Here is a 24,447-nt window from a genome sequence, read left to right as displayed (position 1 = left end):
TGATTCATACACTAAAATTATGGATGTTTCAATCCAATATTACTTTGCATGTCTTATAATAAAAGGCAATTTTTATGTCATTTTGCACGTTCACATTTGAAAATTAGATGCAATTAGATTAATGATTTATAATGTTATAATGATTACACTAGTTTGACACATTTAGTCACAGTTAATGAAATCAGGCAAGCAGGTGATATAAATATAAAGCTGTACATATAGCTATATTTTATTAATGTTTACACTGCATTTAATCTATTATTTTACTTATAGATAAATTAAAGCCATACTTATACCTACCCTACCAAACATATACCTTTATTCTAAATAAACACTTGTTAGGAACTTTATTTCAACTTCTCAAACATTTTCTTCATGTAAAATAATGTATTTTCAATGTGATAAGCTGTATTGTCATTAATTCCTGACCCTATCATTGCTGCTGCAGCGACCTCAAATATCACAACAAAGCACAATGCTTTAAATAATATATTGTTGCATCATGTAAACATGCATGACAAATTCGTCAAAGGTTATCCTGTTTGCCTATAACAGCACCAGACAAAAGCACAAGCCCTAAAATACTGTAAGTGTGATTTGCGACGAGACCAAAGATAAATCACACTGCTTTGTTTATAACACAGCAAATCAGATATTATAATACAACGCAACATTATAAAATACAACGTTTTACCTTACGATGACCTTGCGGAGTGAAAGCTCCTCTTGAACTTAAAAGTCTGTAGATTTTTGCGTGTGAAGTTTTTCTCAAACGCGAGCTGAATGAGCTGATGAATGACGATGACAAAACCGCTAAAATTTGAATTTAAAACTGCACGCGATGCTCAGCTGTTACAATATATTTACTGTATAACCATCTTATATCATTTATATCTACTATATAGTATGCTTCAACCAAACTGCATATTCTAATTTTAATAAACAGAACTACGTCTAAAACAAACACATTAAATGCTGCTGGAGACTTGCCATTGGCTGTTGTATTTGCATGAATAAATAATGAGGTGAGTCTAAGAAAGGATAAGGTGCTATTTTGGGCATGTTTTACTATAAAAAAGTTTTAATTTAATATGTGTTGGGTTATTCCGTTTATGTAATACTAAATTGCATTGTTTTTGATATATATTTTAAAGATGCGTTTTTTTTAGTTACCGTCATAGAGAACAGTAGTACTTTTCCTGTGACTTAAATACTGCTGAAAAGACCCCCTAGATTTGAATAAGCTAATCAGACGTTAGTGGGCGGGAGCTGTAAACGCTAGCGCTTGCCTAATGAAGACGTTTTTTGTGTAAAGAGACTCCGTTATTTTAAGGTTGGCTGGACATTTTTGGGGGGGCACAAGGAAAATCTGGGGGGGGCAATGCCCCCCCAGCCCCCCTGTAGACCCGGCCCTGATCTCCATTCACATTACTGTAGAAATGTCATCCACAATGGTTGTCTGTGAATAAACCAATCCTGTAGCCTGTGTAAGGTATCTCTTCATGAACTGTAATCTGCTGATTGGTGTTTTGTTCAGGAGTTTGTAAAGGTGTTTCCTAAATTTCTCTCCTACAAACACATAGAGAATGGGATTCAAGCAGCTGTGTGAGTAAGCCAGAGCTTCTGTGATCTGAAGACTAAGAGTGATTGCTTTGCTTTTATCACAGGATGGCTCTATGAGTTTATTTAGCTCCAATGCTTTTACAAAAGCTGCAATATTATATGGAGCCCAACAGCAGAAGAAGGCAACCATTACTACAATGACAAGTCTAATGGCCTGTTTCCTGGAAGGGTCAACTGTTGGGAGTCTGTGAAGAATCATTGAGTAACAAAATCCAATTACACACAGTGGAATAATTAATCCCAAAACATTCATCTTAATGATACCAACAGTGTTTGCATAATGGTGAGAGTTGTGATCATCTGTTGGATAAGACTGACAGTATGTTTTATTATTGTGTTTACTGATTTCAAGGTAAATAAGCTCAGGAAACGATGCTGCAACAGCAATGATCCAGATGACCATACTGGCTAAGATCCCATTTGTCTTTGTTCTGACTCTCAAAGCAAACACAGAATGAACCACAGTTAAATATTTGTCAATACTCATCAGTACAACAAAGAAAATCCCACTGTAGAATCCAATGTGATAGACGCCTAAAACTATGGTGCACATGGGGCCTCCAAAGACCCACTGATCTCTGGCATAGTGAGCCAGGAACGGGAGAGAGGAGACCAGCAGCAGATCAGCTAAAGCCAGGTTCAGAAGACAGATGTCAGTCATGCTTCTCAGCTTTACACCCATCAACATCACCCATAACACCAGCAGGTTACCCAGCAGACCCATCACGAAGAACAGAGAGTATAACACAGGTAGGATGTTGGATGCATGAACTCCATAATCACAGGATAACACAGATGGATCAAGATCTTTACTGTAGTAGTCACCATAGTCGTATAAGGGAGTGGTGTTTGGCTCATCATTATCTGGTCCATTCAAACTTAAAAGAAATAGAAAAATATAATTTAAGCACAGTTCGTAGAGCACAGCTCCACTGTCGCTCCATTTCCTACACCATTTGGGATGGAGTCAAAGTCTAGTGTGACTGCACTCTAAGGGGCCAATCACAACAAACGCATTTTAAATGCCTGCAAACGCAAGGCGCGCAAGGGCTTTGACTTTGATCGAGGGTGAGAGGTGCACAAACACACAGGAGACAATGAGTTACTGCAGTCTGGTTGTTTCAAGCAACTGTAAACTTCTGTCACCACAGCGGAAGGCCTGCCTCTCCCATAATTCAATTGTACAGTGGAAGAACGCAAATGACATCGGGTGCTTTTCCGCTCTAAACGCTCCTTCAAAAACATGTGGTGCGGCAGGTGGCAAAAAGCGCTAGGCTTTCGGAGCACATAGCTCTCACTGCCTATAGAAAAATCAACTGCAACTGCCATAAACGCGTTTGGTGTGATCGGCCCCTTAAAGGGCACATGGCATGAAAATTTCACTTTATGAGGTTTTTAACATTAATATAAGTTCCCCCACCCTGTTTATGTTCCCCAATTGGTTAAAAATGGACGGTTATAGGTGTAAACCGAGCCCTGGGTATTCTGCTCTGCCTTTGAAAAAAGTCAGCTCAGATGAGCCATTCAGGAATGTGCCTAGTTGTTTCGTCAGAAGAAGCGAGGTTACCCTTATGCAACAAACATATATTTCTCAATATATTACATGACAATATATTTAATGTGTCTCCATATATTGTGAAATTTACAAAGAAATATATATCATGATATATTATATAAAAATATATTATATATATGTAAGTGATATATTGCAATGTATTATACAATACTGCAATTATTGCCGTTTTCATATATTGATTAAATACATCTCATTATACTATTTAATATATCCCATAATATATTGGAAATATATGAAGTAATATATTGATGCATATATTCTAAATGCATGTAATATATTGAAGTATATATTGGCAATATATGTAGTAATATGGTGATAAATATATTATAAATGTATGTAATATATTGCAGTATATATTGGCAATATATGGAGTAATATGTTGATAAATATAATCTTAATGTATGTAATATATTGCAGTATATATTGGCAATATATGTAGTAATATGTTGATAAATATACTCTTAATGTATGTAATATATTGCAGTATATATTGGCAATATATGGAGTAATATGTTGATAAATAAAATCTTAATGTATGTAATATATTGCAGTATATATTGGCAATATATGTAGTAATATGTTGATAAATATATTCTTTATCTATGTAATATATTGCAGTATATATTGGCAATATATGGAGTATTATGTTGATACATATATTCTTTATGTATGTAATATATTGCAGTATATATTGGCAATATATGGAGTAATATGTTGATAAATATAATCTTAATGTATGTAATATATTGCAGTATATATTGGCAATATATGTAGTAATATGTTGATAAATATACTCTTAATGTATGTAATATATTGCAGTATATATTGGCAATATATGGAGTAATATGTTGATAAATAAAATCTTAATGTATGTAATATATTGCAGTATATATTGGCAATATATGTAGTAATATGTTGATAAATATATTCTTTATCTATGTAATATATTGCAGTATATATTGGCAATATATGGAGTATTATGTTGATACATATATTCTTTATGTATGTAATATATTGCAGTATATATTGGCAATATATGGAGTAATATGTTGATAAATATAATCTTAATGTATGTAATATATTGCAGTATATATTGGCAATATATGGAGTAATATGTTGATAAATAAAATCTTAATGTATGTAATATATTGCAGTATATATTGGCAATATATGGAGTAATATGTTGATAAATATAATCTTAATGTATGTAATATATTGCAGTATATATTGGCAATATATGGAGTAATATGTTGATAAATAAAATCTTAATGTATGTAATATATTGCAGTATATATTGGCAATATATGGAGTAATATGTTGATAAATATATTCTTTATCTATGTAATATATTGCAGTATATATTGGCAATGTATGGAGTAATATGTTGATGCATATATTCTTTATGTATGCAATATATTGCAGTATATTGTAAAATACATGAGTAATATGTTGATACATATATTCTATATATATGTAATTTATTGCAGTATATTGATAAATATAAATAATTGTCGCTTTTAATATATTGCACGTGAATATAATATATGTGTTTATATATCTCAAAATATGCAATATTATATTTACAAATATCCACCATATTGTATTCCGATTGATATGCAAAAATGTATTAACAATATATGTACAGATATAGTGTCACATGTATGTTTACTATATTGTAGAATATATTTTAAATAATATGTAAAATTATATAGAAATATATACATAAAAATATGTACACACATTTATACCACATATTAACACAGACTAATGGATAATCTATCAAAAGCCACCTTTATTTTCTTTTAATCAGGCACACATACTAAAACTAATTTGAGGTAGAGAGCTAAACAGACCTATTACAACCACAAGAGATTTTGCACATGGTCAGACAATGTGGTTTGCTTTACATTACATAAATGTCTTGCATTACATTAACATAAATTACATTTTAAAAGAGTGACATAAAACAGAAAATATACAAAATATAAATGAAAGCAATTTAAATTACAAAGGTCTATTTATTTCAAACTTTCAGCAGTGCCGTTATACAGTTAAAAATACAATATAAACAAAATGCACAGACAATAATAGATAAATAAATAATAAACAAACTTTCAAGGAGCTTTGGCAATGTGAAAAAGCAAAGACATAAATTACCAAAAGAACAGGCCTTTATCCTGGCTAGGAGTCCATCTTGGCTCTTCACTGGTTTAAATTACTTATATACCCATGCTTTTGCACTTCACCTGGTGTCTTAGCTCGCATATTCTACTGTTGATGGATTTTCTAACATCAGCTTCGGCCGTGGAAACTGGTTTAAAACAGCATCTGTGGAACAAAACAACAACGATTACTCTCTCCCTTCTCACTCCTTCCCCTCTGGTTCACAAAAATCTCTCCTGGAAGAGATGCAATCGAAACTGGAAAGCACCACCTCTGAAAACTATGTACCTTGTAAAGCTTGAAGTTTTTCCTGGGTTGAGAGCATGCCAACGATCAGTCTCCTTCTCAAGTTTTACTGGTGGTTAGCAAACAACTTTTAGGTGCATTACCGCCACCTACTGATTAGGAGTATGAGTTAGGACTATAGGTCAGGACCAGAGATGTATAAAGTACTAGGGACCCAGACTTGAGTAAAAGTACAAGTGCTCTATCAAAAAAGTGACTTGAGTAGAAGTTGAAGTGCTCTTTAAGCACAGCACTTAAGTGGAAGTACTAAAGTATTAAACATGTTTTGTACTTAAGTATTGCAAGTAGTTTATTTTAAAATATACTACTCAAGTACTGAAAGTAAAAGTACAAGTATTGTGTAATGTAGTTATTAAAGAAAACAGTCAAAAGTTTGAATATAATATTGTTTATATTATTTCAAATGTTTTAGCTAAAGGACACTCACAATTCCTTTGGCTATAGAAGGAGTACAAAGACAGGACTGTTCAGATAATTTAGATTAATTTAACCAAATAATTAAATATTAGTCGATATAATGGTAATAGGTACAGTAAAGGTACAAGGTGTTTCAATGAACTTAAGTTTCCTTCTTTCACGCCCTTTCTCACGCATTCTCTCTCTCTCTGTCTTTCTCGCGCACTTTGGTTCTCTATTTGCTTCACTTTGTCCACAACCCCGGCTCATATTTGGGAGTGAGAGGGAGGGAGGGGTCCGCCCTTCACTATCTCCGATTGGTTTAGAACACGATCGGTGTGTGTTTCTAATGTGTATCACCGCTCTGGCAGTGATAATGTGGGTTTGGAATGATTCGTAACATTTGAGTGTAACGAGTAACTATGCAGCACATAAAAAATGTATAGGAGTAAAAGTATTAAACTCATCGAAAATATGTACTGAAGTAAAAGTGGAAGTAGGAGAAAAAATATATACTTCAGTAGAGTACAGATACTGTCTTTTAGTACTTAAGTACAGTAGTGAAGTAGTTCTACTTCGTTACTATACATCTCTGGTCAGGACCTATCAGCCTCATTGTTGCTAGTCACAGGTATGTGTCCTTGTCCTCTCCTCGCGCCTGAATCTCAGCTTCCTACTCAAGCATTATGCTCCATCGCCTTTGGCACGCATTCTGGTTGAAGCAGTCGGTGCTGAGTAGAGTACTGACAAACGTAGAAAATGAAAGAAAGGTCTCTGCTGTTTCAATAAAACTGTTATTTGTGTAATGCAGATTTTTGTCTTTAATATTTTCTTTAAGCTATATGCCATGCATATTCATGAATATGCTGTAGTTGTTTATTTGGAAAGTAAAAATTGTTAAATCATATATACATACATACATACATACATACATACATACATACATACATACATAGCACATCCATATATTCATGGGCATTGCTAGATATAAAGCTCTACTGGGGCACTGGCCCCCCATTTTTTGCTGACTTTTTTGAAAGCCTGCTGTGTGCAAGAAGTGTGCAACACTTCTATACAATGTCCTTTGCTCAACCCACTATTCTACAGTTCAACAGTTACTGCAAAAGATACATATATACAAGTATAATCTTCGTTATACATAACATTATTACACATTTCTTGAAACTATGCCTCATATTCTCAAAACAGTAAAGACAATTCCATAAAGTCTCACACAATACTCCAAACATCATATTTTCAGGTCAAAATGAAGCTCTACACTCAAAACCATTCACTCTTACTGAAATACCAAACTTTTCCCTCAGACAACACACACAAGCTTTCAAAAACACACACACTACAATAGGCTTCCCCAAATCTTACCCTGGAGGGCCGGAGCACTACAGAGTTTAGGTCCAACCCTAATCAAACTTACCCACCTGTGATTTTCTAGTGATCATGAAGACCTTGATTAGCTTGCTCAGGTGTGTTTGATCAGGGTTGGAGCTAAACTCTGCAGTGGTCCGGCCCTCCAGGGTAAGATTTGGGGAAGCCTGCACTACAATATAGTATTACACACTTGTGCAATCAATTCAAAACAATATATCCAAAACTGGTAAGTTGCTTGTGGTTCTCCCCCTCAAAAACCTTTTCACATGACCAAAAAGACACAATCAATGTATGCATTTTTATTCATTCATGTGCTATACACAGCACAACTGTAAATTGTAATATTTCGCCTCAACATCCCGTCTTAGTTCCGGGTCAGGCCAGAGAATCTCATCCACATCACAGGCTATATTGGTCCTAGCCAAACAGCAAGGGTAAAATCCTCTTGCCTGATCCACCCCTTGCATTCATCTGCTGATATGTCTATCTGTATGGAAGGCAATTTGATGCATTTCTTTATTCCAGTAGCATAGTCCAACAGTGTATACACACTAAAGTTACTGTATAGAGCAGTCTTACTGTAAGTACACCTATCTGTTTTCCTCCCTGAAGGCTCTGAAGATGGAGGCATAAGTAAAGCGACTCAAATTAGGCTTTACTCGTTGCTCAGCCTCCCTCATAGTCATACCATGGACCAGGACATGGTCAACTAGAGTGGCTTGTATTTCACCTTGAAATTGCTTGTCACCTTGCCCTTCATCTCCTTCCTCCTCTTTCACCACGTCCTCCTCCTCTTCCTCCTCCTCCACTATGTCCTCTTCCTCCTCCTTCACCACGTCCTCCTCCTTTCCCTCCTCCTCTCCCTCCTCCTCCTCGACCTATTTCTTCATCATGTCCCCTCCCTCCTCCTTTACCATGTCCTCTTCCTCCTCCTTCACCACGTCCTCCTTCTTTCCCTACTCTTCTGCCTCTTCCTCTCCCTCCTCCTCTTCCTACTCCTCCTCGACCTATTTCTTCATCATGTCCTCTCCCTCCTCCTTTACCATGTCCTCTTTCTCCTCCTTCACCATGTCCTTCTTCTTTCCCTCCTCCTGTTCCTCCTCCTCTTCCTCGACCTATTCCTTCATTTCTCTGTGGATCCATTGTTTCAAAGCTCAATGAACAGATTCAGGCCCTTTTATGTATCTATTGAAGGATCTGATTGCTGTGTGTTCAATTTGGACTTTTAGTGTTTCCAGCTTGGTAATTGTTTGCTAAGCTGTGCTGACTTGAGTGAACAGTATTGAATGCTAGTGCTTTCCATATGACCAGATGGTGTAAGCACTGAGAAATGTAAGGATTTGTGTGTAGAGTTTTGAAGTAACAGTTCACCAAAACTGACTCATGTGTTAACCAAGGTGAAAAAGTAGTACACTTCCATAGTGTATTTTAAGTGCTTTATTTTCGCACACTAATTTTGTACTTAAGAAGTACTAAAGACAAATTTTTAGTATATTAAGATGTTCTTAAGATCATCTTAGTGTACTTCACTGTGCTATTTTGAGACACCATAAATATGAACTAAAATGTGCTAAAAATGTATTTAAAAAATGTATTTATGTACCACTTGTAGTAAACTTGAACCCATCTTTGTATAAAAGTTGTGTTCAAGATTAATACAAGTGTTAACTAAATAAGTTTTTTTATACAGAGATAGTATGTTAAAAGTGCATGTTAGTTCATATTCATGGTGCCTCAAAATAGCACAGTGAAGTACACTTAGATAATCTTAAGAACATCTTACATCTGTCTCAGCAACAATTCAATTCTACAGACTTGACGAGGTTTTCCTGAGATTTTTCCGCTAATGTTTCAGACCTGATCGGGTGAGGATGTAGTTTGTCTTACCTCCTTAAAACTCATCATCTCTCTTGTCTGCTTCGCTTTCCCTGCTTTGCACAAAACATGTTCATCTAAAGAAGCCAATAATGATCGAGTCAAAATAAGATTATTATTATTATTTAGAAACTTACTTTAGTCTGGTCATGTTTTCATAAGCTAAGTCACTCGCGTGGCATCACCTTTTGAATGCGGTTGTGTGCAATGCGGATGAGCGCAAGACGTGCGCGGACATGGATACGTGCGTGCACGAGTCAATGCGACTGCTTCGTTACAAGCGTAAATTGGGTAACTACATTGCATATAGATCCGTTTTTGCCGCGATTATCTTTGTAAAGGATTGCACTAGTTAACTGCTAAAATTTAAACTTGAGATTTACACCGGGGCACAAAAGATTTACACTGGGGCATGTGTCCTGGTTAAAGGGGTCTAGCGATGCCCCTGCATATATTGCAGTATATTAAATCATATAAAGACAAACTATTACATGGAAAAACATAGTGCCCTTTTTGGTCTTGGTTACAATATATTTTGTATCAATATATACATGTATGGTCTATTCATATACTGCAATATAATGGAAAATATACATATTAAATCCTATATATGGGAATATACTGCCTAATATATTACATGATATTTTCTATGCATATATTACAATATATTGGGAAATATAAATATTAAATCCGATATATGGTAATATATTGCCTAATATATTACATGATATTTTCCAATATACTGCAGTATATGTTTGTTGCATAAGGGTACCCCACCTTTCTCTGCTTCGCCTGCTTAAAGCATTTGGGCCCCACCCATTAGGGTAGAGAGTAGAGCCACCATACCATAAGTGTGCCATTGTTTTTCATTGAGAGACATTGAGAGAAGCATAACATTTGCTCCATGTTTGCGGGATAAAACTTTGAGGAACAAGCTACAGGTCGACACTGGATTTGCAGAGAGACTGCCACCGTGCAGGAGTGTGCCAATGTTTTTCATCAAGAGACATTGAGGGAAGCATAACATTTGCTCCGTGTTTGCTGCATTAAACATTAAGAGAACAAGCTACAAGTCGACGCTGGATTTGCAGAGAGTGTGTTTAAAAAGCAATGCGTTCCATCAATATTGGATCCAAGCAAAATGGAGCAGCACACTTATGTGAGTCAAACTGTTTAGTACGATCAGTGGCTGGCGGTGACTTCTCTTCAGAGAGTTCAAATACGTTTTCGGAGTGTCATGTGTGTTGCCCGTGAGTCCAAAATATGTGTTTGTTGTGTCGTGTTGCACACGCCTGGAAAGGGTTTATGATAAAATACACACATGTGTGTGTGTGTTGTACACGCATCAAATGGTTTATGATAAAATAGACACTCAAGTTAACAAAATACTCGCAAGATACTCACTTAACAGTAAACTAATGATTACACATGAGATTAAGTGAGTATTGAAAGCTAGTTTGACTACGAAAAACGGTTATCCAATCATAGAAGTGGGCATTTACTTCCAAGTCGTCAATGCAGCCCGCCCATCAAAACCGAGCATTTCTCAAGTCAGCCTCAAAACCAGGGTACAAAATAGCCAATTACTAATTGTTTTTGATGTTTTTGGATGTAAAAAACAGACAACAGTATAAAACAATAAAAAACTACCTGGCAATGTGCCCTTTAGAGTGTATTTGGTCTTACCTCATCTGTAAAGTAGTAGAAGTCATTTTCTGATGGTTGATTCGGATGACTTCTGTGTGTTAGACAAACAGAAAAAGGGTTTAAAACAATGTATTAGCTACCATTAATAGAAATATCTAAATAGATTAACTTTTTGTCATTAATTTTAATGATGATTGCTATTTGTTTTTTTTTACTTTATAATAATAATGATATTATCAATATTACTAGCACAAGAAACCAAAATATTATGACCTTTTTGTTGTGTAACAAATTCAATAACAAAATAATAACTTAATTGATATTATCTGTAACAACATCTAATTTGTGCATCTTTGATTTTTTTAACCAAACACAGAAAACATGTTTTCTTGCAACAAACAAACAAATATAGTAATATAGTATAACAACAAATATAGTATAGTATAGTAGTAAGTAGGGATGTGACGAGATCTCGTGCGACGAGATCTCGCGAGATTAAATGTGTATCGCGAGATTAAGTGTGTCTCGCGAGATTTCTTGTGTAGGTGAAATTCTGGCCGTTTCTCAAAAAAAAAGGCTGCATCCTGCGGAGGTCGCATTTTTAAACTGCATTTACTTCATAAAGACTGTCTTTTTAGAGACTAACAATTATAAAGTTTACTAATAATTTAGTTAATCGAAAATTGTTGTAATATGCTCACGACTTGCGAATGTAATGCTCAGTTAATGATCTGAAATAAACCTGAATGACGTATGCAGCCTGCATATGCGACCTCCGGAGGAGGCAGTTGCAGGCGCCTTTTTTAAATGATATTCTATGGGCATGGAGCGTTTGCGCGCTGTTTATGCGCGCTGAGCGCCTTGCGGTTTTTGCCGGCGGCCGCAGCACGCGCCTTTGAAGGAACGCTGAGAGCGGAGAAGCGCCCGACGTCATTCGCGTCTTTCCATTGTCCACTCGAATGAGGGGAGATGCGGGCCTTACGTTGTGGTGAGGCAAGTTTACAGTTGCTTTGAAGAACCGGACTCCACTCGCTCACTCTCTCCTGCGTGTTTGTGCACCTCTCACCCTCAAACAAGGTCAGAGCAAGCGTCATCTTTTTAAAGTTTCTGCTAATATGACAGTCAACAGCAAAAGAGCGCACGCTTCAATATTTGATTGACAAGACAGCTGACTAGGTGGTTGCCTAGCAATATTAAAAGCCGCGTCGACACGCACTGCTCTTTTTTTTTTAAAGGCAGTGCATCGCGCCTTGCGTTTCCAAGCGTTTAAAGCGTGGTTGGTATAATTAGCCTCTTACAGTGCATGCATTATATTCTGTCTTTTACTGCATTTGCTTTTTTGTTTGGGTTTCCAATAATGTTCGTTTGGGAGCTCGTATGAAGTCTGAGACGTGTTGTGTTTTTCTGTAGATCAGTGTCAGATGTGAAGTCTCAGCAGATTAAACCATCACAGAGTTTACATGATTTAATGTCTGCATGTTCATTTCTATTGTAAAGAAATGGACGTATATTAAATATTCAAATGGATTTAAACATTGTTTGGCTAAAAAATAAGCGTTTTTTTTCCGTCTAAAGTGAAAGTGAAAGTGAAGATAGCATCCGAGACGAGTCTACTATCGCCCCCTGCAGGCATTTGTTATAATATATACATAATGCTATTTATTTATAGACCACAAATGTAATGTGTTTGTTAATGTAATGTTGTTTAATGTAACTTGGTTTTAATACTTTATTTGAACCAATTATTATTGCATCTTCGTTATTATGTAAGGGATAATGTAGAGGCAGCCGGTAGTTATCGGGAAATAAGCCCCGACAGTGTGATCAGGACCCGACGCGAAGCGGAGGGTCTTGTATCACACTGAAGGGGCTTATTTCCCGATAACTACCGGCTGACTCTACATTATCCCGCTTATTACACGGCTACTTGTCACATAAGAAAAAAAACTGGACATGAATATGAATTTGAAACATTTTATTGGCATATTTGTTTTAAATTAACATTTTTATCCTTCCGCGAAACTTTGCACAGATGCATAAAATGATCGTAATACCTTATTAAGATCCTCTGCTTCATACTTGTCTGTCTCCATTTTTTTCTCTTTTAGCCAGTCTTTGAGAAGTTTTAATGGCCATATCTGTATTTTTTTGTGTGTTGGCTTCGTAGCTGTCATGCTCTATTTTGTCAAGTTCAGTCTCAGTAAGCTATCTGTGTCTTGTCGTGGTTGTCGAGTGTTTGTCACAAGATGGCGCCAAACAAACAGTAATCTTTATTGGCGCGGAGCGATCTTACTCGTAAAAGTAGTACCGGCTATGCGTTATTATTTTGGAGCGGTTATTATTCGAAAAGAACGAACCTGCAAATGTCTCAACTGACCAATCAGAATCAAGCATTCCAGAGAGCCGTGTAATAAGTAATTTTAAAGGCTACTGCTCACTTGGGTCTATTTTTATTACCCAAAAATAACAAATTACTTCATTATCAGTTAGTAAAATAATTGTTAGGGGCAGTCCTTGATTAGTTAAAACATTTAAAAATAACATGATTTCAGTTTCTTATTCATTTATTTGATCATCGAGGGTTTCTTAAAAAGTGTAAAAATATCGTCTCGTCTCGTTCTCGTGAACCCAATCTCGTGTCTCGTCTCGTCTCGTGGATTAAGTGTCTCGTCACACCCCTAGTAGTAAGTGCCTGGATTTCTTTAAAAAGTCATCTAACAACATAAACCACGCAAAAAATATTACCATGCAAATAAAATGTAAAGTCTTAAATGGATGATTGTAACCAGATTTGGAGGGGTTACTTTTAAAATGTATTCCAACACAGTTACCAATTATTTGATAAAAAGTATTCAGTAACTTAATCCAAGCGTCAAAATATACAAGTAATGTAATCTGATTACTTTTGGATTTCTTCAAGGTCAAGTATATATAGATTATTTTTAACATGTACAAGGATAAAATAATTATAGTTTATTTATACCACGGGGCTGTTTTTCAATAAACACACACCTAACCTTTAAAATGTCTTAAAAATAGGCACCAGACTCCAGCCTATATATGTATATGCGTCCTCACTGTATATACGTAGGATACATATTATTCTCATTAAACTTAATGTTAACCGTCAAGAATGTGAGAAATCACTAAGGTTTTAGCTGTCATGTTGCAAAAAACCTGTCATGTTGCAAAGCCTTTTATGCCTTCCAACATGACAGTTTTATTTGTGATTACTAGATTATGGTAATTTGGTTTGTAACTTGAAAGCAATATGTTAACAACAAAAACAACACATTAGTGAATGGTTTTGGTTCGTTTACACTCTTATTAAGTGTGTAATTGTTTTAATGTTTATCAAATATTGGAATTATAGACTGAATTTATGATACCAAAAGCTACTAAAATGCTAACCATAAATGTTTCTTCTGTTTAGTAGTTGCTGTCTAATGGCAGAAAAAAAATCTAATCCAGTATGGCAGAGTCAACTCCAGGGAAAGCCAGGTGCATTATATGCATTGGACTGGTGAGCATGGGAGCTGAAAAAGGAAAAAAAGAAAACCTAATGTGGCACCACCTCCAGGTTTACAAAGATGCATAGAAAGAAAAGGAAGCAGCTGCCTCCTCTACAGCCAATGTATCTCAGCCAATTCTAACAGAAATGTTTGATGCCCAATGTAAATGGCAGAATTCGGATCCCAGGTCAAAAAAACTTGACACTTTAGTTACGGAAATGATTGCCTCAGACAATCAGCCATTTACATTTGCCTCAGGTATTGTGGCTAGTGGCTGGAATGGAGCCCAGATACATCCTAAAAACTGAGAAGCACTACCGCACAGACACCCTAGATGGTATAGTTGCAAAACTTGACAGAGAAAATAAAAGCACTGATTGCAGATGATGCTGGCCCTTTTTCATCTTTCAATACAGACTGTTGGTCTGGGGACACTGAAAAACTGATGAGTCTAACATGTCATTTTATTAATGACAGCTGGGTAAGGAAACAAGTTGTCCTAAATGCAAAGGCCATGTCTGGCTCCCACACTGGGGAGTACTTCAGCAACATGTTCATCAGCCACGACAGGGTTGTACTTGTGCTACGTGACAGTGGCGCTAACATAGTTAAAGGCCTCAGATTGGCAGAAATACCTGATCTCAGCTGCTGTGCACACACACAATACAGTTTGTGTTGACTTATTGCATCAACCGTCAGCGAGCAGTGCTCAACATTATTGCCAAGTTAAAGAACAAAGCTAAACATTTCAACCACTCTGTGCTCGCAAACCAGAATCTGAAAAAAATTCAAAAAGAACTTGGCCTCCCCCAGCACAGTATCATTCAGTCTGAACCCATTCGCTGGAACTCCACGCTGCACATGATACAGAGGATGTTGGAGCAGAAACGGGCACTCAATATCTTTGCTGGAGAACATGGAAAAATTGCTACTCTAGCTGCAGATCAATGGGACATAGTTTTCAATTTGATTGACATGTTAGAACCTGTTGAGGAAGTCACCCTCGAGATCAGCAGGTCAGAGGCTTCCATCTGCAGTGTCATCCCAAGCATTGCTGTGCTGAGGATGATGCTTCAGGGTCCTAACACGACCATGCTTCAAAGCTTGCAGAAAAGGTTTGCAAAGATGGAGGAGACAAAATGTTTGGTGCCAGCGACAACCCTGGACACTCGTTATAACGGTCATGTCTTTATTGCAGAGGACACACTGACCAAGGCAAAACAGTGGATAAAAGAAGAGCATGCCATTGTGTCTGAGGAACTGAAAACAGCCTCCACTGAAGACCAAGGATCAGATTCAAAACGAGAAGGGTGGAAGATGATGAATTACCTGGTCCCTCCAGTGTTCTTGAACAAATGTATGCAAACATATTGGGGCCTCATGAAACTCCTACTCAGGAGAGTGAAGATGAGCATCAAATTTCTGAGCAGCTGGATCGGTACCTTCATGAGCCATTAATTGAAAGACAGACTGGTCAGCCACTGGAATGCTGGAAACAAAATGCATCCCGCCTAAACCTTCTAGCACCACTGGCAAGAAAATTCCTTTGTTCACCCCCCTCCTCTGTTCCCAGCGAGAGGGTATTTATTGAGATAGGAAATATTTATGATAACAACAGGAGCCGGCTCACAGGAAACATGACAAACAGTTGTGTTTCTTGCATGACAACCTGCGGTTCTTAAACAGGGAGTACTGAGAACTTGCATTGAAATATGAGTATAGTGAGGAAGGACTGCAATTGAGTTAAAATTAAAGCACATTCCTTTTATATTGTTCTTTTAATGTTTACATAATTTCCTTTAATTGCTGTTATTAAAAGATTTTTGTTTCTGCTAAGTGCATGAAAACCTTAGTGCATAAAATACAGAATTGCTATTACTTATTTTTATACAATTTATTTTTATATTTTTCAGTTTACTTGATTTTTATTTATTAAGTTGTGTTTATTTTATTTTAATGTATATTTAAGGTTACATTTATATTCCAACAAACCTAAAAGTTTCAGAGCATCTTTGGATCAATATTTCATTAGTGTTCAATAAATGATGATGCTACTGTAAGTTTAGAAATGTTGTGCATCTTCTTATTATTAGTGTGACATTTTAGCCTACAAATGAGGGGGGAAACTTAGCGATATCGGCCCTAAAATCGGCAGCACACATCGGCCATCGGCTGACCCTGACCTCTAAACATCGGCATCGGTTATAGAAAACCCCATATCGGTCGATCTCTAATGACAATATATTGCCTCTCTCAAAAAAAAAAAACTGCGATAAGTCGGGATATAGTAATTATCGCAACAGGACTAATGTGGGATTCACACCAGACACGGAAAAGGCGACAAGCAATAGGCATCCTGCGCCGTGGTCCACGCGAATGGAGCATTGCCGCAAGAAATTTTCAAGTTGAAAAATCTGACTTTTGGCAGATATTAGCCCCGCGTTAACCAATCAGGAGCTTGCTCTAGTAGTGACGTGATAACAGGGAGCAAGCGGAGTCGCAGAAGCCCATCCCACATTGCGAATTTCCGCATGAATGGCTCGAATGACTAGAATTTCAGTGAGTAAACCCAAAATGTTAAAACGTCCAACTACGCGTGAATAGTGCGTTTCTGCCACATCTACCACGGCTGGTGTGAACACACAGTAAGAGCAGTGCAAATCAGTTCAGGGTCCGAATAAGCAGAGCTGATGCTCTTGCAGGTGTATGTGATCTACTAACGCCTGATGCACTTGAGTTCAGCACCACGGACATCTCAGCTAACCAAACCAAAGTACATTGAAAAGAACTGGAGGACAAAAATTAGGATTTACAAGAAGTTTTAAAACATCTAGTATTGTGTGACCTTCTAGTGACTCCTCTTTTATTTCCTTCAGCAAAAAAAAAATAACGTGGCTTGGCACCAGTATTTTCGAATAATATGCTCCACTGGCATTCCAAATGAACTGTTATGTGTGGAAAAAAATCCTGTGCCTTTTACCACATGCTCTTTGATCTCTGCCAAGCCTTCTCCTATTAGTTACAATTGCAGCCATTTCAAGCACAATTGTGCTTTTTTAGTTACTGGCACAAATACCAGTACACATGCACAAACATCAGTAAATCACGTTGCATGAATCATCTAAAATACTCTGAAAGGGAAACTCCTAGAAATATATGCAATAAGGTCAGTTGCAAAAACAACTACCACACCCATTCAGTGCTGCTTAATATCCACTGCGTGTCTTTAGTAAATCTCGACAGTCATTATTTAACACCAAAATGATGGTTTACACTGGCGCCAGCTGTTAGTAAACACACACATGTTTGTTACCAATCATGAGCCCCATTCACTTCTATAGTAGGAGAAAAGAATACTATGGAAGTGAATGGGGCTCATCATCGGTTTGGTTACAAAATATCTTCCTTCATGTTCATCAGAACAAAGAACTTGATACAGGTTTTTAACAACATGAGAGTGACTAAATGATGAGGGAATTTTCATTTTTGTGTGAACTATCCCAATCTTTGACATCATTCTTCTCCGCTCATGATATAGCTGCTGTAACCATAATGCACTTATCAGTTCATAGTCTTTTACCACATTGCGATCATAAACGCGATATATACATAAATGAGTTATGTTTTAAATAACTTTAACTATCAGGGGCCAGCTAGTGTATAAAGGCGGTGCAGTGAGTAGGCACATCATTCCCAATCGATCAATCATGCGGCAGGGCAAGGCTTGAGAGCTCTGGTCCCGTGCATACTTCAATTTATGTGCTCTGCTCTTATGGAATTAGATTTGTGCCATATAAAACGAATGCAACATCTGCAAAAACGAACAAAAATATACATTGATGAAATATAAAAAACACTCTGAATAGAAAAACAATCAACTAACTAGCATTCTTTGTTTAAGGTTTTCTAAGCTTCACTAAACATAGTTTTGAATGCATTGCCAGTGTTTTTGCTTTCCAAGTTTTCTTTGAGCTTCGCAAATTTACATTCGGCATTTTGACACAAACCTCTTGTGAGGGGTGGGCTTAACAGCGGTTCACTCTTATTGGCTCGTGAGATTTTGATTGACAGCTCATTCCCTGGAACAGAAGGTGGTGGTAATGCACCAATAAGCTGGATGCCAACCGCTGTTAAAAAAAAACAAGACAACGACAATCTGACGCAGTGTTTCAGCAGCGCTTGCAGGTCTGGACTCTGGAGCTGTTTGCTAAAAAAAAGTAATAAGAGTATATTAAAGAACAATTATGATTAAACACGTATATTTTACACGTCAGCAGAAGAATAAGAAAAGTTCAAGATGAGTAATCGGGAGGCTCACAGTCCAGAGCGTCAACACCATCCTCCTCAGCCGGACAATGGAGGCAGCCTGAGGTAAGTTTGTAATAATAAGTGTGTTGAATATATGTACAGTATTGCGTTTCTCAAAAGCAGAGCAAAGATCGTTACATAACAGACCATTTGCTCAGACCATAGTTTACTTTGGCACATATTTTAGGCTTATAATGGATGTGTGAAACACAAAGATAATGATTTTTCTTTAATTGTGGCAAAGAAAACAATTCTATCTTTATTATTATCTATACAAAAACAAATGTAAGATTTTAACCTAATTCTGCTATTATTTTTATATTCCTTAGCAGGACCAAAGAGTGTAATGTCTCCAGGTAGGCACTGAACCAGTTTATGTTGTTCTCTGTATATAAAATACACATTTTTGTAGGTGGTTTTAGTTTTGTATGAAACAACACGCTCACACTTACTAATAATTAAATAGAATAACTTAAACTAGGTGCTGAATCCCTCAATGTGTAATAATATCGAATAGTGTAAGAAAAGGACAGCACTCACAGTTCACTTGCAAAATAGTATTTAATCGCCAACAAATTAAATACTATTTTGAAGTGAACTGTGAGTGCTGTCCTTTTCTTACACTATAAGGTGTTTATGGTGACGTGTTTATTAGATTTAAAATGTAACAAGTTCAGCATAGAATTCATGTTAGCTATTCCTACAAGTGTGAGAACATAGTTTGCAGCGTATGTTAAGTTTAAATCAATTTGTCGGAATGAAACTATATGGATTCCCTCTGGATGTTACTCAGCAAGAACTAACATTGGCATTTGCTACATCAAATCATGCATCAAGATATCCCAGGGGATTTAAATCCATGTACAACTAAAAATATAGGGCAAGCCCCATTCATGTTAAACATAGAGGCTTTAATGGCTTTCATTGTTCCCACGTTTACCACCGGTGATGGTTTCAATTTCAAAGACCCTCAACTAATTTCCCAAAGATTCTTTCAAACTTGGAGACATAATAATTAGGTTTATTAACTACTGTAGACCTTTTTTTTATTGTCTTGAGAATAAAAACTTTGTTTGTGCAAAACATAAATGACCAATAAATTCACAAAATATTAATCTTCAATGCAGTTTTACAAGAGCACCGTGCTGCAAGGTTAAAATGAAGCCTTGAAAGTGGTATTCATGTTTGCTTTTATTGGTGGGATAGAAAGCTCTCTTTGAAAAGATAATATTTTAAAGATCTTAACTTGTGTTCAGAAGATGAAAATAAGCCTTAAGAGTTTGAAACGACATGATGGTGAGTAAATTATGACAGAATTGTCTTATTTAGGTGTATTAACAGCACTCTAAAAGTGCATATCTGCACCACATCTGGGGCCCGTTTCAATAAGGAGGTTCAACCAACTTGACTTACTCTGAGATAGGAAACTCTGAGTTTTCGGTTATAGAACAGCTGATCTGAGTTAGTTCAATTGGCTCTGAGTAAGTTAACTCTGAGTTAAGCGCATGCACAACCACTATGAAAAGCCATCATCAATGGAGCTCAGATATTTAGATTCACCATGGCAACAGCAGGTGACAAAGAGGAGGACTAAATCCTTTTTACTACTAAAACTGAAAGTGTTACTGCAAGTGTACAGCAACTACTAGCATATATTTTTAAAAGAGAAAAGAGTTGTTGTTGGAAATTGCTACTCTAGTTAATGTGTGCATTTAATTTTTCATCATGGTTAAAATATCAGAAGTAAATAAACTGAGGACTGTGCGTTATTATATTCATTTTTTTATCCATGCAATCCTATGGACAAAAAGATGATAGCAGCTCAGCTAAAAATTAAATCAGACATAATACTTGGGCATAAAAGGCTACGAACTTTACAAATGTTTGTCATAAATAAAACAGATATACGACAAGGCGGTATTCGAACTCAGATCACCGACAGTACATCTGCCCAAACCACTGTGCACAGCACTATCCACTAGACCAGCGATAATGATGAGTGCATTCATAAGAAATGTAAAGACAACTGTTCCAATGTAAGAGCACGGCCACAAAGACTGATATTAGTCATATAAGGATATTTTATAAGGATAATGACTGCAAAAAAATTATAATTCCGCTCACATAAATGCAAGTGGATATTACAAACACTCTGGGTCTCAAAATAAATCTAACTTTTTTTTATTTATAATTACGGCAGGGTAGTTGGCAGACATTAAACTTTTAATAAACAAAAGAAAAACAAACACTGTGTAAATACATCCTTTCCCCCACACTTTTTTGCAAAGTCATCATTAAGCTACTCATTGTCCCCTTTCCCTTAAAGCACATGTGGTATTAAGCCTCATTCAATACCATGTGTAAATAGGGCCTATGTTACATGAGGTTGGAATGACATGAAGTAAATATCAGGATTTTTAGTTGTGACATTTTCATGTACTTGCATATAGTTTACATTATGTAATTATGTGTCCTTAGCAATTTATTAAACTAAATTTGGTTAGCATTATAAAACAAGTTGTTTCTTTTTCAGATGGTGGAGCAACTTTTTAAGAGGAAATTGTTGACAATGTCACAGAGGATGATGGTGTGGTCGTGGTGTCAGAGTTCTATTGTCCTTTGTCAGACCAAAAACTTGTTGTTCTGGATGGATTGATTAAGCCTTTGATATCATCATTGAATGTCCAGAAGTTATACCTACAATAATGTGATGTCATCCAAAGACTGTGCTCCATTTAAATTGTAAAAGTCATTTTCTGGTTTGAAAGATGCAGAAGTTGGTTCACAGCTGTACTTTTTCTTTAAAACAATTTCCCACCTGTTATTACAATGGAGACACATATCTGACTGCTGGGCTTCCCTTCTTATTTTGTTCAGATTCATATGCATCTGCAGGGTTATTCATGCCAATGCTTTCGTAGCTCAGACGCGTTTACAACAACAAGAGGCTGAGGAAATGATAACAGAATTTTCATTTTTGGATAAACTATCCCTTTAAAAGTAAACACCATGTTGCACTGCTGTTTCCATTACTTCTTTAAATTCATTGGTTTGGCATTCGCTGCATGCATGTGTGATCAAACGAAGGCGTTTTTCTCTGACAGAAGCAGGTGCCGTCAGCCACTGCATCACTCGTGGGACAGAAAGTGCTGCCTCGTCCTGAGTTTTGCCGTCTAGGGCAGTAAAATAAACAATAAGCATTTAAAGACATCACTACATATAGCACAATAATCATTCAACACAAATACTTGTAAATGTACAACTTGTTTGTAACTATTTGTTGCTTTAGAAAACCGCAAGTTTACAGACAAGGTTAACATTAGAACCCTGGTGAAATCTTGGAGCTGGCCACCCTGTGCAAAGCTAACAGCAAAAACCTTCCCAGTAGCACATGAATAAAACTTGCATTATGATAATTCTATTTATTTTGTTAGTTATTACAAACTTACCTTAGGCTGGCTCGATTGTCCGTCCGAGAAGGATGGTGTTGATGCTCTGTACTGTGATTCTCCCAATTACTCATCTTGAACTTTTGTTATTCTTCTGCTGTTTTATCATTAATGTTCTTTAATATACTCTTATTGCCATTTGTTTAGACTACTTACAGCTCCAGAGTCCAGACTTGCAAGTACAGCTGAAACACTGCGTCTGATCGTCTCCTTGTTTTTTTTTAACAGCGGTTGGCATCCAGCTTATTGGTGCATTACCGCCACCTTCTATTCTGGGGTTCCGGTTCAATGACCTGTCAATCACAATCTCACGAGCCAATAAGAGCGAACCGCTGTTAAGCCCACCCCTCACGAGAGGTTTGTGTCAAAATGTGGAATGTAAATTTGCGAAGCGCAAACGAAAACTTGAAAAGCGAAAACGAAAACACTGGCAACGCATTCAAAACTATGTTTAGTGAAGCTTTGAAAACCATAAACAAAGAATGCAGTATATTTAAAAATGATGTTAATTTTTTGCTAGTTAGTTGATTGTTTTTATATTCAGAGAGTTTGCAAAAGTTGCGTTCGTTTTATTTGGCACAAATCTAATTCCATACCTGCTCCATCTCCCACATCTGCACAATGGAGACGGACAAGGAAAGTGTATAAAATGTATAAAAATGTATAATGGAGGATATAAAATGTTAGATATCAATATGTGCTTATACTTAAATGTGTGTTTATAACATATGACTGAAATTTATAATTGATTATCATTATATGAGATCCAATCCCTCATCATTAACAAACTAATCTTTGGGAAGTAAACAGTCAAAATGGCAGTTTGACTGCACACAATAGTTGTCCCATCTAAAATAATCAAATAAACTAAGAAACACTTTACATTTTAAAATGTAATACATCTGTGATGTTATCTTAACAACATGTTATTTAAGACAGTGTCAAATTTGTCTTATGTATTTTATAAGAACATCCTTAAGGAAAAAAATAAGAACTGTTTTTAGAAATGTTGTTATTATTCAATGTTGCTAACTTTTTTTAAAGCCTTTTCACATGTGAAATAACATGTTCTGGACAGAACTCATTTGACTTTGGACAGCGGTGTAAATTCACCCAGCTAATATTTTTTTTAACATCCCTGCGAGAACAGATTGAGAAATTACATCGTGTTAGTTTCCAGAACCACAAGAAAACTTAAAACTGCAATCATACAAACCATAGAATTTTAAAACACTAACAAACACAACATTTTAGCTAGCATGTTGTTATGCAAATGCTTCTTTAGGTTGGATGTCGAGTAACTTACTTTGATTAAGAAGGCAAAATATTATTGTGGTGTAGCTGGAAGAAAAGCCGCGAAATTTCCCGGAATTGAGAGCGATTTTCCCCGTGGAAAGCAAACTGCTATGATGCACGTTTCTCTAAAAAAAAAAAGAAAGGTCACATTACTAGGCTGCATACGTCATCAAGTCTTATTTCAGAATATTAACAATTATGAAGTTGACTATTATTCTTAGTTAATCGTAAATTGTTATAATATACGTATAACTTGCGAATGTAATGCGCAGTTAACTTTATTAAACCAGACTTGATGTATTCAGCCTGCATACAGTATGCGACCTTCGGAGGCTGCAGCCCTCGGAAGGACGAAGACTTGGAAGGCGGGGACTCTGTTGCTTTGTTGGCTGCACATTTAACTGCTAGCTGATGCAGAGGTTCTGTACCCGGTACACGTAAATTTGATAAATTGCTGCATGTAGTTTAATCTCCGTCAGTGCGTCGTATTATATATATATATATAAAAAAACATTTGGCTGTTTTTAAACGTCTTAAACGTATCTGCAGTTGTCCCCCGCTGATAGGCGGGGGGTAGAAACAGGTGACGCAACTCAGTCCTACGTGGCACCCCTCCAGGATGATTTAGATCTCTTCTTATATGAAGCGCCCTATTCATCAGCTTTATCCCAACATTTGGAGATGTATCCTATAGTAACAAGCTGAGTTAAATGTTTTACCTCAGGGAGACAGCTAAAACATCATAAGGGGCGCCAGCAGGACGGTTGTGGCTAGAAGGGATACAGCTACGGCCAAAATCTCGTGAAATCTTGCCGGATGAGCGTTGTTTTTATCCGAATCCTGCCCGATCCTACCCCTAAACCTCAGAGCCCTTTGTTAAGAAGAGAGTTCTGACAGCGGAAGTCCA

General features: G+C 36.6%; 1 protein-coding gene across 3 annotated transcripts; it reads right to left on the bottom strand.

The window, feature by feature from the left end:
• Nucleotides 1–1,415: 1,415 nt before the first annotated feature.
• Nucleotides 1,416–23,665, bottom strand: LOC135728137 (C-C chemokine receptor type 4-like). Of its 3 annotated transcripts, XR_012334799.1 has the most exons (5): nt 23,551–23,626; nt 11,015–11,066; nt 9,341–9,405; nt 5,651–7,940; nt 4,792–5,527 (listed from the first exon to the last, which is right to left on the bottom strand). XR_012334799.1 is itself a non-coding variant. In XM_073811672.1 (4 exons), the coding sequence occupies exon 4, from the start codon at nt 2,345–2,347 to the stop codon at nt 1,424–1,426; it is 924 nt and encodes a 307-aa protein (XP_073667773.1). In that variant the 5' UTR covers nt 2,348–2,501; nt 9,341–9,405; nt 11,015–11,066; nt 23,551–23,626; the 3' UTR covers nt 1,416–1,423. The 3 variants fall into 3 exon arrangements, 2 of the variants coding, with proteins under 2 accessions (XP_073667773.1, XP_065102322.2); XM_073811672.1 differs by lacking the exons at nt 4,792–5,527; nt 5,651–7,940 and adding an exon at nt 1,416–2,501; XM_065246250.2 differs by lacking the exons at nt 4,792–5,527; nt 5,651–7,940; nt 9,341–9,405 and adding an exon at nt 1,416–2,501 and having other exon boundaries at nt 23,551–23,665.
• Between the last annotated feature and the right edge of the window lie 782 nt (nt 23,666–24,447).

This window comes from Paramisgurnus dabryanus, chromosome 13 (genome assembly GCF_030506205.2).
Source record: "Paramisgurnus dabryanus chromosome 13, PD_genome_1.1, whole genome shotgun sequence".
Taxonomy (NCBI): Eukaryota; Metazoa; Chordata; class Actinopteri; order Cypriniformes; family Cobitidae; genus Paramisgurnus; species Paramisgurnus dabryanus.
Note: the sequence above shows the minus strand (reverse complement) of the source record. Positions and strands in the feature narration are given on the sequence as shown.